The sequence below is a fragment of the Cataglyphis hispanica genome, chromosome 24, assembly GCF_021464435.1.
Source record: "Cataglyphis hispanica isolate Lineage 1 chromosome 24, ULB_Chis1_1.0, whole genome shotgun sequence".
NCBI lineage: Eukaryota > Metazoa > Arthropoda > Insecta > Hymenoptera > Formicidae > Cataglyphis > Cataglyphis hispanica.
The window spans coordinates 4,119,639-4,135,210 of NC_065977.1; the positions used below are offsets into that span (position 1 = coordinate 4,119,639).

The 15,572-nt window shown below is 41.0% G+C and overlaps 1 protein-coding gene across 6 annotated transcripts in view; it reads right to left on the bottom strand.

The window, feature by feature from the left end:
• LOC126858197 (tubulin polyglutamylase TTLL5) overlaps positions 1–15,572 on the bottom strand; it is a 211,659-nt gene that overhangs the window by 124,739 nt on the left and 71,348 nt on the right. For 5 of the 6 annotated variants that reach the window (XM_050608327.1, XM_050608330.1, XM_050608328.1 and 2 more), the window contains exon 3: positions 9,488–9,571. The exons of the other annotated variant lie outside the window; for it this stretch is intronic. In XM_050608327.1, the coding sequence (XP_050464284.1) occupies positions 9,488–9,571 (84 nt within the window). The remainder of the gene's footprint in view (positions 1–9,487; positions 9,572–15,572) is intronic. 6 annotated transcript variants of the gene reach the window in all.

A 15,572-nucleotide genomic window follows, 5' to 3' on the forward strand; every position in this document is an offset into this window, starting at 1 on the left:
TTGATATTGCAGACCGAACTCGTAAGTTGAGCGGGTGCGTCTACGGGCGGCGGATAGGAGGACGCCCAGGAGACCTCCGGGTTTTTAACCACCCGAGCAGGCTCCTGGATTATGATGACTACAACTGGCCCCGCGGGCGTAAAACCCTGTCGGGGACTGGAAAGGCTACTACCGCGGAGCAACTCCCCAAGCCAAGCTGGAAGCTATCGTGGTAAGGGCTGCGTGGCACTGGGGGTGCAGTGTCGTGAACGATGCCTCTGGGGCACTGGTCGAAACCACAGAGTATCTAGCCTTACCTGGGTATGCGGGGCTCTGCTCGGGCGAAATTCCGTTCCCTAGTTATTCGTGGGACCAATTATGGATGTCGATAATTTTAAAAACAATGTCGGTCTTGGGGGAACTGATGGTGAGAGCTCGCAAGGGTTCCCACTTTCAGGGGTAACGGCCTCGGTACCCGAACAGGCTCTTCAGGGCCCGGGAGGGAATGGGATCGCTGTCGGCGAAGCAGGGGCTTTTCGCAAGAGGAACCGCTGTGGAGCCGAGAAAAGGAAGGCCAAGAGTGACAGGGAGCTGGCCTTAGCAAGATTAGATCCCTCTTCGTCTGGGACTCTTGGGGCGACACCTAAGGGGGTGGATAAGGGGGGCCTACCGGCAAAAGAGATCGGACGGGCTCTGGAGAAATTTCCCCTTCGGTGCAAAAGGTAGTTAAAAGGTCTAGGGCTTAGACAACTGGGCCCTATGTTTCTGCTGCCGATCCCCTGGCGAGGGCGATTGTTCAGGAGAGCTATCTCGAACAAGCGATGACTCCGGAACAGTTAACCTTGCTACGGTGAACGGTGGTCGCGGAAATGGCGGGGATTCGGGAGGGCCCCCTTCCTCGCTTCACGGGGACTGCGGTGCTCCGTAACGGTGCCATCGTTATCAGAGAGGAAGATTAAATGGTGCTCAATTGGCTTTTTGAGTGAATTGGGCATATCTCTCCTTGGGAGAGCGCCAAGATCATGGTGGTGGACTTGGACGCGCTTCAAGGCGGCAAGGACGGCTGTCTGGATTCCGGGTCCTCCGTTGCCTGCGGCGGCGGTCCTGGGGCTACTGGAGATGTAGCATCGCCACGGCCAGCTGGCAGATATTTGCCAAAAATGTTGGGGCTTCCCCTGAGGGGATTAACCTCATTCTCGGCATTCCGGAGTCCAGCGTTCTCAAGTTGAGGATGCGGGACTTTAGGCTCAGCTATGAGCTCGAGCAGATCACTGTGGGCCTGCTCAGGGCCCGTAGCGAGGCGACGGGGCAGGGTGAGTCCCAGACAGGGCCGAGTCCTCAATAAAGTCGCATGGCGACGGTGGGATTCACTCAGATTAACTTGAATCACAGCAAGGACGCCTTGGCTGTTCTGGCCAGGAGCATGACTGTGGTGCATACATGTATCACCCTGACGCAAGAACTGTCCCTGAGTTTTCAGAGGCTGCATTAGGGACATTGCGGCCTGTAGTAAACTCTTCAAGTCTCCCACAAAGCCCAATCCCAGGGCCGCAATTGCGGTCAAGGAATTGGAAGCGCAGCTCATGTGGGAGTTCTGTTCTAGGGATGTTGCGGCGATCGTGGTGAATCTTTGCAGATACAACACAGGCAAGACCAGGAAGGTAGTGGTGAGCTCAGCGTACTTCCCGCACGAGGAGGGGGGCTCTTCCGCCAGAACCAGTGGTCAAGCTGGTGGAGCATTGCCAGGCTAAAAGGCTACCGCTGATTGTGGGATGCCACGCTAATGCGCATCATACGGCCTGGGGTAACACCAATATCAACGATCGGGGCAGGAGGCTTCTGGAGTATCTGGTGGCCACTGACCTGGAGATCCTGAACAGGGGTAACAAGCCAACATTTCAGAATGTGCTTAGGCGTGAGGTACTTGACCTCACCTTATGTTCTAGGAATTTGGTTCTGGAGATTGTCGAGTGGCAGGTCTCATGTGAGCCCTCACTCTCCGACCACAGATTATCTTCATGCTTGCCAATGTGAGGCCTGAGGCAATCTATAGAAGAAATCCAAAAAGGACGGACTGGAACTCATTCCGATAGAATCTCTCCACGGGTCTGTGTGGTTTCCTAAAAGGCACTGGACCGGCGCTAAGGTGGAGCTTTGCATAGACCATCTATAAAAGGCTTTAATGGGCAGCTTCAAGAAGAACTGTCCAGCGAGAGCGGTTCGCTCTAACAAAAAGGTCTCTTGGTGGGGACTGGGACTGCAGAGGCTCAGGGAAGGGGCTCGGCGTGCCTGGAATAAAGCCAGGAACACGGATCGCCTGCTCGACTGGGACCTCTACCGGAGGGCCCAGAAGACCTATAGGTACTCTGTAGTAGCCGAGAAGGGAGAGAGCTGGAGGAGATTCCGGGGCTTCCAGGCTCTGCAGGATTCTGGTAAGAAACCCGAACTCAAACCTGCAGACGATACGCCTCCCGGATTGGGATGTTGTTTCCGGCAAACAATGTCTGGTTCATCTTCTGGACATCAATTTTCCGGGCTTCAGAAGGGAACCTGATGTCGACCTTGACGCTTGGACTGTAGAGACTAAGGGCACGTGGTGTGATTGGAAACTGGCGGCCAGCATTGTTAAACCCAAGAGGGTGAAGTGGCCCGTCAAAACTTTCAAACCATTTAAGTCCGCCATTTTTAAGTCCGCTGGACCAGATGGAATTTTTTCAGCACTCCTATAAGAGGGGCTCGTGCAGATCTGTGGGCCGCTTACGCGGACCCTGAAAACTTGCCTTGCTTTAGGATACACCCCCAAGGCATGGAAATTGGCGAAGGTGGTATTCATATTCAAAGTCGGTAGGACCTGCTGCACCTCTGCTAAGGTCTTCAGACCGATCAGCTTGATCTCATTTCTCTTGAAAATGTTGGAGAAGCTGGTTGAGACTATCTGAAGAATGTGGTTCTCGGACGACATCCGCTGCATGGAAACCAACATGCCTATAGAATGGGCTTTTCTACAAAACGGCGTTCCACTCTTTAGTCTCCCAAATTAAGAAAGATCTCATGGAGGGAGGGTACGCGGTGGGGACCTTTCTGGATATTGCCTTTCACAACACCTCTCATGAGGTAGTTTACAGAGAAGCAGTACTGCAGGGCGTTCTAGACAGGCTGATCCAGTGGATCAAGAGTATGCTCCGTCGGAGAGTTGTAACGACTCGGCACTGTCAATGTCGGTGGCTGGGTGGATCAAGGGTGCCCGCAAGGCGGAGTGCTCTCTCCACTTTTATGGTGCTTAGTAATCGATGGGTTACTTAGCAAGCTTAATGACAAAGGTTTCTTTTCGCAGGGATACGCAGATGAACTGGCGATCGTTGTGCGAGGACCCTTTCTGGACATGCTCCTAGAACTCACGCAGAGCGCTCTCGAAGTAGTAGAAGAGTGGTGCGGCAGCTTTGGCTTCTGGGTCAATCCCTGAAAGAAGGAGCTGGTCATTTTCACTCGCAGATACGAGCTAGGCACAGTGGTGGGATCGACCTTGGGAGGTATCAGACTGACACCGGCCAGTGAAATATCTCGAAGTCATCCTGGATAGAAAGCTGAATTGGAAGGAGCACCTGGAGGATCGGTGTAGGAGTGTGACCTCCTACTTCTGGATATGTAGAAGATCTTTTGACCAGATCTATTGGATCTACTCTGCTATCCTTTAACCTAGGCTGCTGTATGCTGCATTGGTATGGTGGCCTAGGATACAGTTAGTCTCGGCAAAGGCATTGCTGGAGCACCTGAGGGCTCTTATCCTAAGAGGGGCTCTTGGGACTATAAAGACTATGCCATTTGCGACAATGGGGATGTTGCTTGGTATTGAGCCACTATGCCATATGGTGGTCGTCGCGGCTGCATCGACGGCCTACCGTCTGAGATGCGAGGGAAAATGGAAGGCCGACACCAGGCATACACAGCTTTCCGACGGAGTCCTCTCCCAACCCATCTTTAGTAAGGCAGAACAAAATATCAGCCATTCGTGCTCTCAAGGTGCCGTTCAAGGTGTGCTTTCCGGAGCGGGAGGACTGGCTTCGGCCGCAATATCCGGTGTTGAAAAATGGGCTCATACTTTTCACGGATGGATCCACGATCGGCTCGGACTAAGGGACTGGCGTTCATTGTCGAGGGACAGGGATCAATGAGGCGATCCCACTTGGTAAATTCGCCACAATCTTTTAAGCGGAGATAGTGGCGATCCTATGCTGTGCGCAACGACTTCTCGCCGATAAAGAAATAGGCAGACGCATTAGCATTTGTTCGGACAGCTAGGCGGCTCTTAAGGCCCTTGAAGCTCCGATCGTTACCTTCAAGTTGGTCTGGGACTGCAGATGCATCCTGGGAGAACTTGTGAGAGACAATGAAGTCGCTCTAATCTGGGTGCCTGGACATTCTGGTAACAAGAGTAACGAGGCAGCCGACCAGCTTGCCAGAGCTGGCTCGGAGGCTGCGTTGATGGGACCGGAATCGGCGGTCGGAATCCCCTGCAGTCTGGGCAAGGGGGAGATCAGTCGCTGACTACGGGATCAGCACCTGGCCTCCGGGAGAAGAGCAGGTGGATGCAGACAGGTGAAGGCTCTCTTTGGAAATTCACCGAGGAAGGACCTCGTCAGCTGTATCAAAAAGGTAAGCAGACAAGGCCGGGCTGGCGACTCTATTCCCTCGCGGGAAGGCACTCACAGGATTTTTCGGGATTCACCACCAAGGCTTGGGAGCCGAGAATCGTGTTGGGAGCCGGCAAATGGGGGAACGATATGTTTTTTAGTTTAAATAAACAATTTTTATTTCTCTATATTGAGTCGCTTTCTTTTGCCTGTCGTTTCCCTTCATAGCTGTGCGTATCATAGTATAGGGTTACATCGGTGCAAGCCTGATATCTCGGTCACGATCGCGAGTTCAGCTGTGACTTCGTTCGAGTCAATTCGCGACTAGACTAGCGATTCCTTGAGTTAGGTTGATCGCGGTAACTGTCCAATATCACTCATTAATAATGACTGCCCGCCGCGTATTCGCGGTGGTATCTTTTATTGCTCCTTGTTTGGTTGATTTTTTGGTGGCGATCCCTTAGCGACATGACCATATATGGTTGTGCCATTTTCGAATCGTTAGGCCGAAATGCAAGCTAAGATCGTTCTATCGAAATTCCTTGCATTTCTGATTTGATCCTTTTCGCAATCGCTTAGCCTCGGCGCGTGGCTCGCTTCGTCAGCGTTTCATACAGCGCTATATTATACGCCTTTCGCGATATTACGCTAATCTGTGTTAAGAAATATTTTTATAAGCTATTTAATATTAATAATAATTCGGTTATAGCTTTTTGGACTATAACAACTCGTATTCTCACGGGGCACGGCACTCTCAATTACCGTTCGCATAAATTGGGCATCAGCATGAGACCCAACTGCAGGAAATGTGTGCACTGGAGGAGGCTAGCCTCCATGTGCTATGTGACTGCCCGGCTTATGCCAGGATTAGACGGAAACTGCTGGGGTCTGTGTTTCCAAGGGCTCAGTAGATAGGAGATCTCTTGATTAAGGCTCTCCTCTTCTGGAGAAGAATAGGCCTGAACTGAGAGGCCGCTTATCGAAGAGGCACAATGGACTTGGTCTGCGTCCCGTAGACGGATCTTCGTATCTCGAAGACCGCCCTACGCACTTTAATTCTATCTAATCTACAGACCGAAATTCGAAGTACTAACGGGGTTACTGATTTTACAGTTGTGCATTACGTAGATATACCGGAGAGCGCGTAGTGCGTTCCGCTGTTTAGTCCGTTATATAAATAAGCTCCGAATGAGTTGGTATTTATGAGACAGCATATCTGTGTAGTTTGTATATTTTCAAGTAATGAAAAGTGAGTGTATTGGTCATATAGAAAAGAGAATGGATATTCGGCTCCGAAACACTTGAATTTCAGCATAAACATTATCGAGATCGCCGCTTTTATAGCTGCTTGTATTTTTAATGAAAAGATTATTATTATACCATACAGCTATTACATTATATAGCTATTAATATATTATATTAAAAATTATGGAAACACTAAAAATCACTATTGAACAGCAATATAAGTTTTTCTGATACTCGGGATACGGAATAGTTAAAAAGGCAGGAACGCCGCAGCTTGAGCAACGAAGAAGGTCCAAATGACTCAGAGAAAGCACCAAATTAAACTGCAAAATTTTTCACTCGGTATCATCTTCCGTTGCATATTGTATGACTGTCAATAATTTGACCTCCAAATGACACCTAGGGATCCCTTTGACCACTGATATTACAACGTATCTAAACGTAAAATTTCCCGTCCTTTTTAAATTCAAAAAAACGATTTCTGTTTAAAAAATCAAAGTTGATCTTCAATTGACCCAAAGTCTAGTTCAAGGTCAAGTTCAAAGTCACAAAAAGATAGTCCTTTGTGATACCTACAACTTTTGTTTGGGTCATTTTCTATGAAACTGCGTACTTCTAGAGATCATAGGGGTTGTCTTCGAATATATTTTTTTCTAATACCCTGTATATAAAATATATATAGGGTGTCTGATAATAATCATCCCACTTGTAATGTGCAGATAGAGCGGATTAAACCAAGCACGAAAGTCTTTTACTATTTTTTGTATGTTTTTTGTACAATGCTTAATAAAAGAATTAATATTGAGAAAAGTCTGGCCGATCATCGCTGATCTTTAGCCGGGCGCACATTGATGAGCTGCGCTAACGTAAACAACTGAGCGCTCACGCACACCATCAGGCACGCGGCTCACTGACATGCGTCCGGCTAAAGATCAGCAATGATTTATCAGACTTTAGTCAATAATAATTCTTTTATTAAGCGTTGTAAAACAAAATGATAAAGAACTTTTCTGTTCAGTTTATTGTGCTCTACCTGCTCACGAGCGTTGGCACAATCTTTGCAAGACATCCTGTATATAAAAATTTGCGCATTGTGTTAGGATCTTAATTAGCCCACTATTCCTTACTTTATGAATACCAAAGCCTTTCACTTCGTAATCGTTAACATTTTTTCCCAATAAAACAAATATATATTACATATATTGTATACCTCTCATTTATTATTTTTTAAGCAAAACGAGCAATGTAAATTAATAAAACATTTAAATGCCATTATTCTATTTATTTATTATGACGATATCCTGCTCGATTTCTATCGCCAATCTAACATCAAACTAAGTTGCATGGATCTTGCTCGATTTTTGCCGTCAATTTGCTTTCGGCTTATGTCAACAGTTTCTGTCAGGAAAACATAAATTTAATACAAACGCAAAGTTGATGCTAGTCTGCTACAATATTCTGCTTAAATCTGTTCGCAAACTGCTAGCAGATTGCTAACATTTTGCTTACTGGAACAAAGAAGTTCAAATTTGTACCGGCACAAACAAAATATTCTTCGCAAGAACGTCACGCTGAGACAGTCCACCGTTTGTAATGTTAAACGTAAACTTTGTAGGTAAACGTAAACTAATGCTAAATATGAATGCGTTCATTAATAATATGCTAAAAAATATTTGTTGTCTGCCACGCTACGTGTGTTCCATGTCTGGAGATATGAATAAACCTTTAATAGTACTTTAAAATAAATGATGATCATTTTGAGAATATAATACATTAAAATTATATACGAGTAAAATGATTGAAAAGTTATTAAATATCATAGAAATGATGAATTACGAAGTCTTGAACTTTGCGTGATGTACACACGCATACACGTACACACATATTCAACAATTTTTATTAAGATTGGCCAATAAGTGCGGTTTTTTTACGTATAAATGAGAGACGATTTTTTCATAGAAAGCAATAATTTTATTCAACAATTAGCTAATTTAATTCATTATTTTTTGTCATAGCTTTTGGGTAGCTTCATAATTTCCCATTCAAAGAATTTTCTGTCTCTCTCGACGAAAAACTCTTCCAAGTGCTACTTGATGGCTTTCTCAGAAATGAAACGCTATTTATTCAAAAAATTCTGAAGGGAGCGAAACGAGTGATAATCTGAAGGGGCAAGGTCTGATGAATATCGAAGATGTGATAAGACCCCAGCTCAGTTTCAATAATTTTTGCTGTATTTGCAAAAATGTGTATTATCTGGCGTTGTAATGGAAGACAACACTTACGATATTCACCAATTCTGGAATCACTTTTTCATGGATCGCTGCGTTCAATTTCGATATTTTAAGAACTGCAATCTTCATATAGCGTACATTGGTATCGATAATTATCTTCACTTTGTCGCTATCAATCTCTTCCTTGGACAGAAATATCTCCAAAACGAAATCTCATAAATCATTTCTGGTACATGCATTTTTGCATCTTCACCATGTATCTTTCAACAAATTTACGCCGCGTTCTTGCCTTTTTTTAATATAAAAACTCATAATATGATGAAAAATGCTTGTTTTGATTATTCATCTTTCAAAGCCAAAAATACACAAACCTCAATCAATCTTCACGTTTTTTTTAATACATGCTTTTTTTAATACGTTGAAATATCACCTGTTAAACAATTGCGCTTTCAAGATTTGGACTGAATAGACTTGCTGTTCAAAACATCTAAAGCCATATATCAACACGGATTTATTGATCAATTTAATTCTATATTTAACATTTTGTTCCAAAAAATTTAATTTTTTGAAACAAAATCTTGTAATCTTTGTAAATTGTAAAACAAGGTCCATCTTGCTTTACAATGTATAAAAAATGTATAGAACCTAAACAAATATCTTACTATTCCAGGATCTTTTTAACTCTCTGTATGTACAAGATGTTCAGTAATAATCTCTCAGTATCACTTCTCATATGCAGGTAGAACGAATTAAATCGAATAGGAAAGTCATCTACTGTTTTACAATTTTCCCAATAAGTAACAGATAGATTAATTTCAAAAAATCGGCCAATTTTTGCAAGTGTAAGCGCGTAGCAAAAAGAGATAGCCTAAGCGAGAATTCAGTATTACACGTTGATCATGTAATCATCGTTGTATCATGTAATCATTGTTATTTGTAGAATGCTTTTTTCAACGTTTCGTGCGCCTAGCCATGTAACAGCAAGTTATTTCTTTCCGCCGCGCGCTTATATTCAAGCAAATTGACGAATTTTTTAAATTAATTTTTCATTAATTATAGCAAAAATTGCAAAACTTTCTTACTCGTTTTAATTCGCTTTATTTGCACACGAAAAGTGATACAATTTTATTACCTGTTTATATATGCGTGTACGTGTATATATGTATAAATATTTAAATAAAAATAAGATAATTTATTATATTAGTTTTTAATTGAGAGGATCCCGGAGATAATGCTTATACAGTTCCCAAGGTCATCTTTCAGATTGCATCAAGCTAAAAACGGGAAGGAGAAGGGATAATGGATTAAAGTCTCACACACCACCGAGCAGTTCCCAGTGGATTGTGATACATTCTTCCCTCCCCCGTAAAAAATAGGTAGTTCTTAATTATACTAACTTACTTAAAACATAATACAGGTGCCTTATGTCCATTTGATCCATTCAATAACCACTCGTTGTTTTCTGCACTTCTTGCATTTGTTGTGCTGTAAATAAACATTTATAAAGTGTTAAATATGATTTTAAAATATGTTTCTTGTCAGTATTGCAGTTTTATAATAAATCAAATATCTCTCATCTGCATTTGTTTATTTCGTTTATATTTATAGTCATGACAATAAATAAAAAATTAAATGAATTTAGCAAGTTAATTGTATAATCAGTATATAATAAATCATTAATAAATTATTTTTTTTTTAAATTTAAAAGAAAGCTATGTTTAAAGATTTGTTAAAAAATTGTTGTCAAAAAAGATATGGCTAAAGTTCCGAAAAGTACTCACCCCGATTTTTTTGAAACTCAGTATTCTTACGTATTTTAACGGGCTGATTACGAATATCAGTGAAAATTGACGACTACTTGATTTTCATGGTAAAAACCATAAAAAACCCATAAAAATTATAGTTTCTTACGTTAATCTCAGTAAATATGGAAAATCATGATAAATGTTTTAGACAAAAGTTTTAGATCTCACAGAGATAAACATTTTAGGTTCTATACATTTTTTATACATTGTAAAGCAAGATGGACCTTGTTTTACAATTTACAAAGTACATGCTACATTGTAAAGCAAGGTTCATCCTGCCTACCGGCGGGGTGCGTGCGGGAAGGGGGCAGAAACTATAATTTTTATGGGTTTTTACCATGAAAATTAAGTAGTCGCCAATTTTCACTATGATATTCGTAATCAGCGTGTCAAAATACGTAAGAATACTGAGTTTCAAAAAAATAGGGGGTGAGTACTTTTCGGAACTACAGCCAAGATATTACATTAATGTTTTTTAATGATTAAATAGAAAAAAATTTGTTTTTTCTACAAAAATAATGATATTAAAAAATTATAACATTTTAGACTAAAAATAATACGCAATAATACAAAATTTAATTTTTTTACTATCATATAATAATATTAAAATTGTTCTATTAAATAGAGTGCAATATATACATATATTATGGTATATTTTATTTAAATATTTGTGTACATGTATTTTGATATGATTGTTTACAGAATTTACACCGAATGTGTTCTATAACAAAGAATTTATCAAAATACACACACACATATATATATATACATGCATGTATGTACACACACGCATGCGCGCATGTACTCACATATATACAATACAAGATGTCCCACATTAAACAATCAAACTGAATATCTCGAAAACTGAGCCCGATAGACAAAAATATTTCAAACAAAAGTTACATAGTTTTAAGGAGACCACATGATGAAGATATAAATTTAATCTTGTATATCACAGTAGGATATCGAAAACTAAGATTTTGTCTATCACAGTAAGATATCGAAATATTTTACGAGATATATTTTATATCAAAATATGTCAGATTAAGATATAAAATAACTTAAAAAATACTTAATAAAAAATACTTGTCATCATCTTAAGCGACCTTGATCTTGAAATAAATGGCGATCGGTAAAAATGAATTATGAAGCATTAATATAAGCCTAAGCAGGAACATAAATTTTAGTTTTAAATCAAAACAACTTCCGAAAGATATAATGTAACCCAAATCAAATTTTAGTTTTAAATAAAAAATAAACTTGGGTTAGGTCATATTTTTTCCTCTGTATGTAAAATGGAACTTATTGTACCACGCATATACTTTCCACGCGGAGCGAGGCATTACATGAATTTACAATTTTCCACAGAAAGCAAAGTTTAACTCAAACTTTTGATAAGTGTTATGTATTGATAAATCTTATATAATTTTTTAATAAATATGAATAAAGTAAAAAATTATAAACCCATGTGAAACCTTATTCGCATTAAAATGTATATATGCGTTGAGGTAGTATGTTCCGCCCCTCTTGCAGGAGGGGTTTCACTATTTGAAAACTAAATACATAGGTTTGCGTTGAACTACGCTTTGCGTGGAGTAGCAATAAATACAAAATTGTTTTTTTTCTATTTTCAAAGGTTTGAAGTTAACTTTAATAATTTTTTTTGTTTTTTTGTAATTTTTTAACGGTTACAGCCGCCACTTATTTTAAAGTCAAGGTCATTTAGGACGATGACATTGACAACATATGCCAATCAGATTAAGGTCAGGAGGTTGCCCTCTTTATGCATATTTATCAATCATATACTTTATTATATATTTCGAAAACAACTCGATAAGGCCTACAAGAATATGCAATGAATGGGGAATTCTATTTAAGAAAACAACGCTTACATTGATCTACCTTAAAAAGATCACTCAAGATCAAATCCATATTTTCAACATGTGGCTCCCTCGAAACCGTGCTTTTATCTGAAATATTTTTGTCTATCGAGCTCAATTTTCGAGATATTCGGTTCAACTGTTTAAAATGGAATACCCTCTCTCCCTCTGTGTATATATATATATATATATATATATATATATATAGGGTGTGTTCTACATGCTCGTACGTAACTTTCGTAGAGCGTCCCTCTCACCGCTTTGCCACTCGCCTGGTATCGCATTACAGTAGGACGTTTCTACTTGTCGCGTGCTTGTATAAGATGCGGATTAGCCTATATTTTTAAATTAATTTCTTATTAATAATTATCTTGAAAATCGCAAAATGGTAGATGACTTTCCTATTTAGTTTAACATGCTTTATATGCACACGAAAGATGATCCGCAAATAATGGTACACCCTGTATAAATATATATACATACATACATGTATATATTGTGGCGTGACATTTTTGGGACGTCCGTCACAAGGGCCGAACGGCCTAATCGCAGGCGGTTTCTCGGGTCTGCATCCTCCCGAACGAGGGAGAGAGCGACCCGTAGATCAGCGGATCTGACCTTTCTATGTTCTTTTTTTTGTGTTGACCCAATATGATGCGATAATGTAAGCTCAATTATGAGCCCGCGGATTAGCTGACGGCGGCAAGGAAGACGGCAAGATTCCACCTGGCGGAAGGGAAAGAAGAGGAGAAAGAGCTGCCGAGAGCAATTGTTCGGGGAGCGAGGAAAGCGGGGACCGCCAGGTGATCATCGCCATATTAAATAATTCATCATTTTTCGACAGATAAAAACCTCTGCAGTTGACTTTTCTTTTGATGGGGAAAAGGAGCGGAAGATCGGAGATCGGATCGAAGATCCGATCTAAACAGAAATCCACCCACGCAAAGCGAGGGAGCCCTAAGGACGGAGCGACAAGGGGACTCAAAAGGAGAGCTATCCAACAAGATAGAGGTGGGAGTCAGTCGCTGCCGGAAAAGTCCGCACCTCCTTGCCGAATAACAAGTTTGAATTATATGGTGCGAAAAACCACCCGTACAGCGAATCAAGACCACGAGGACCGCAATGGCCCTGTGGAACGCGGAAACGCTACAGGTAGCTTATGTGCGATTTATCGCGCCGGCATGTCTCCCGCAAGAGATCGCTCGATACTGTTCAGCGAAGAGATAGCGCAGGCCCTCATGCAGCCAAGACAAGAGCAAGAATCGGAAAGGACGAAAGCCGGGACGAGCGTCGTCGATCTCGTAGTTTGCCATTCACTGTAGGTAATTAATTCGAGTGAGTCGCGCACAAAATAGTTGTCGTGCCGCGCGTTTTGTGAAGTAAATTTTGAATTTGGTGATAATTATGCATTAATGGCCGACGAATTGTAACGTTAGCACTCTCTCTCATATACTTTCTCTCATATACGGCGCCGGCGACAATCAATTAGAATATCGTATTGTTGTATTTTACGTTTCTTATTATCATGCGTAAATTATAATTGTCGGGATTTTGTTAAATGATCGATCTCAAGGATCGATATAACGTATTGCGCCGTTGCTTATGTATCACACTCGTGTATAAAGTATCTGATTGTAAAATTCTGACTCGTAATTCGCGAGGAATCAGATATCCCGTTCGCGTCTTGTAATTGGCGTTTCAATTTATTAAAAGTAATAATTTGTGAAAAATTATATATTTGGATCACCGGCTCACTTGCACACAGTACAATTGGACATGTTGCAATTGCGCACTGTGATATTAGACACATAAAGTTACGCACCGTTTGATTGGACACATTTCATTTGCGCACAGTTCGTTTGGACACATTTCATTTGCGCACTGTTCAATTAGGCACCGTTGCTTTTGGATACAACACATATTTTTGTATAATTTAAAATACATACGCATGTATATATGTGTAATTTTGAAATTTTTTGACATTTATTATTAATTTCATTTGGTTAATAAAAGTTTCTTATAGTTTGTTTACACACAGTTCTTTTGTGCACATTTCTTTTGCGCACATATCTTTTGTGCACATATCTTTTGCGCACATTTCTTTTGAGCACATTTCTTTTGCGGGCATATCTTTTGCGCACATTTCATTTGCGCACATTTCTTTTACGCACACACACACACACACACACACGCGCACACAAGGGGGTGCAAGGGGGCCTTCGGCCGCATCCTCCTCACCAGTAGGTAGGATGGAACTCACTTTACAACTTACAAAGTATATGCTACAGTGTCCGATCGGACTTGTGTCCGAAATGTGTGCAAAAGAAATGTGCGCAATAGAAATGTGCGCAAAAGAAATGTTCACAAAAGATATGTGCGCAAAAGATATGTGCGCAAAAGAAATGTGCGCAAAAAAAATGTGCGCAAAAGAAATGTGCGAAAAAGAACTGTGTGTAAACGAACTGTAACAAATATTTATTTACCAAATAAAGTTAATAATAAATGTCAAAAAATTTCAAAATTATACATGCATACATGCGTCTGTATGTATTTTAATTTATACGAAAACATGTGTTGTGTCCAAAAACAACGTCCAATTAAGCAGTGCACAAATAAAATGTGTCTAAACGAATTGTACGTAATTGAAATGTGTCCAATCGAACGGTGCGCAACTTTATCTGTCTAATATCACAGTGCGCAATTGCAACATATCCAATTGTACTGCACAAGTGAGCCGCTCCCAACACACAAGACTCGGATCACCGATTTGGCCGAAACTTTGTAGGATTGCAGTATAGAATGATATAAAATTAACAAATGCTATTCAAAGACGGTGCACTATTCAACCATTTATGAGAAATCGCTGTTTAAATTTTACTATGCTACTTTAATATTATGGCATTAGAGCATCCACTAACAGACAAAAGTTCATCGCAGTATTCGGTTCGCCTTACGTTCTCGGCTATGACTGCTAGTTAACTAACCGCGATTATGAATCTATCATAACACGGAAAGTTTAAACTAATTTTTCTCGTGAATGGTTGAGAATTGCATCGAGTGGCTCTACCTGTGATTAATGAGAAAACAGTACTACAGCGTATATCAAGCGCATTGAAATCAGAGGGGACTAAGCTTATCCTTGTAAGTGCCAGCGTGGTGCAGCGAATTAAATACAGCGCCTCAAGTATGGAGGTCGCGTATTCGATCCCGTATTCGTTTTTCTTCACCTAGTACTATTATTTTTACCAAGAAAAATATTATAATACGCAGACAATTTTCTTTGCAATTGTTTTAAATTTTGTTTTATATATATATACAGGGTGTCCGATAATTCGCGGATTACCCTTTAAGGGAAGGTAGAGGGTGTTATTCTGAATAGAAAAGTCCTGTACCATTTTGTGATTTACTCAATATTTAAGAAAATATTAATTTTAAAAGATCAGCCAACGAAGTGCCGCGAAAAGCTCGTGGCGCGAAAATGCCTCCCACTGTCAATTGATACTCGGTCCGCGGTGAAGCAATGGGAGGAGCAGTTTGCGAGCATGCTTCGCTATGGTAACCAAAAGAAATACACACATAATGCGCGCTCCGTTTTATGTATGTGATCTTTTCATTATGTGTGTATTTTGTGTATTGAGACTGCTTCCTCAGCTGCTTCCGATGGGGCAATGCACTCGGCTTCTTGATATCGCTACAGATTTCTGCTTGCATGACATCCAGCTCATTGCTGCGTTTGCCATTTGGAATACGTACGCCAGTGTACGATCGTCGATGATCTATATCCGCTCCTCAATTGGCGTC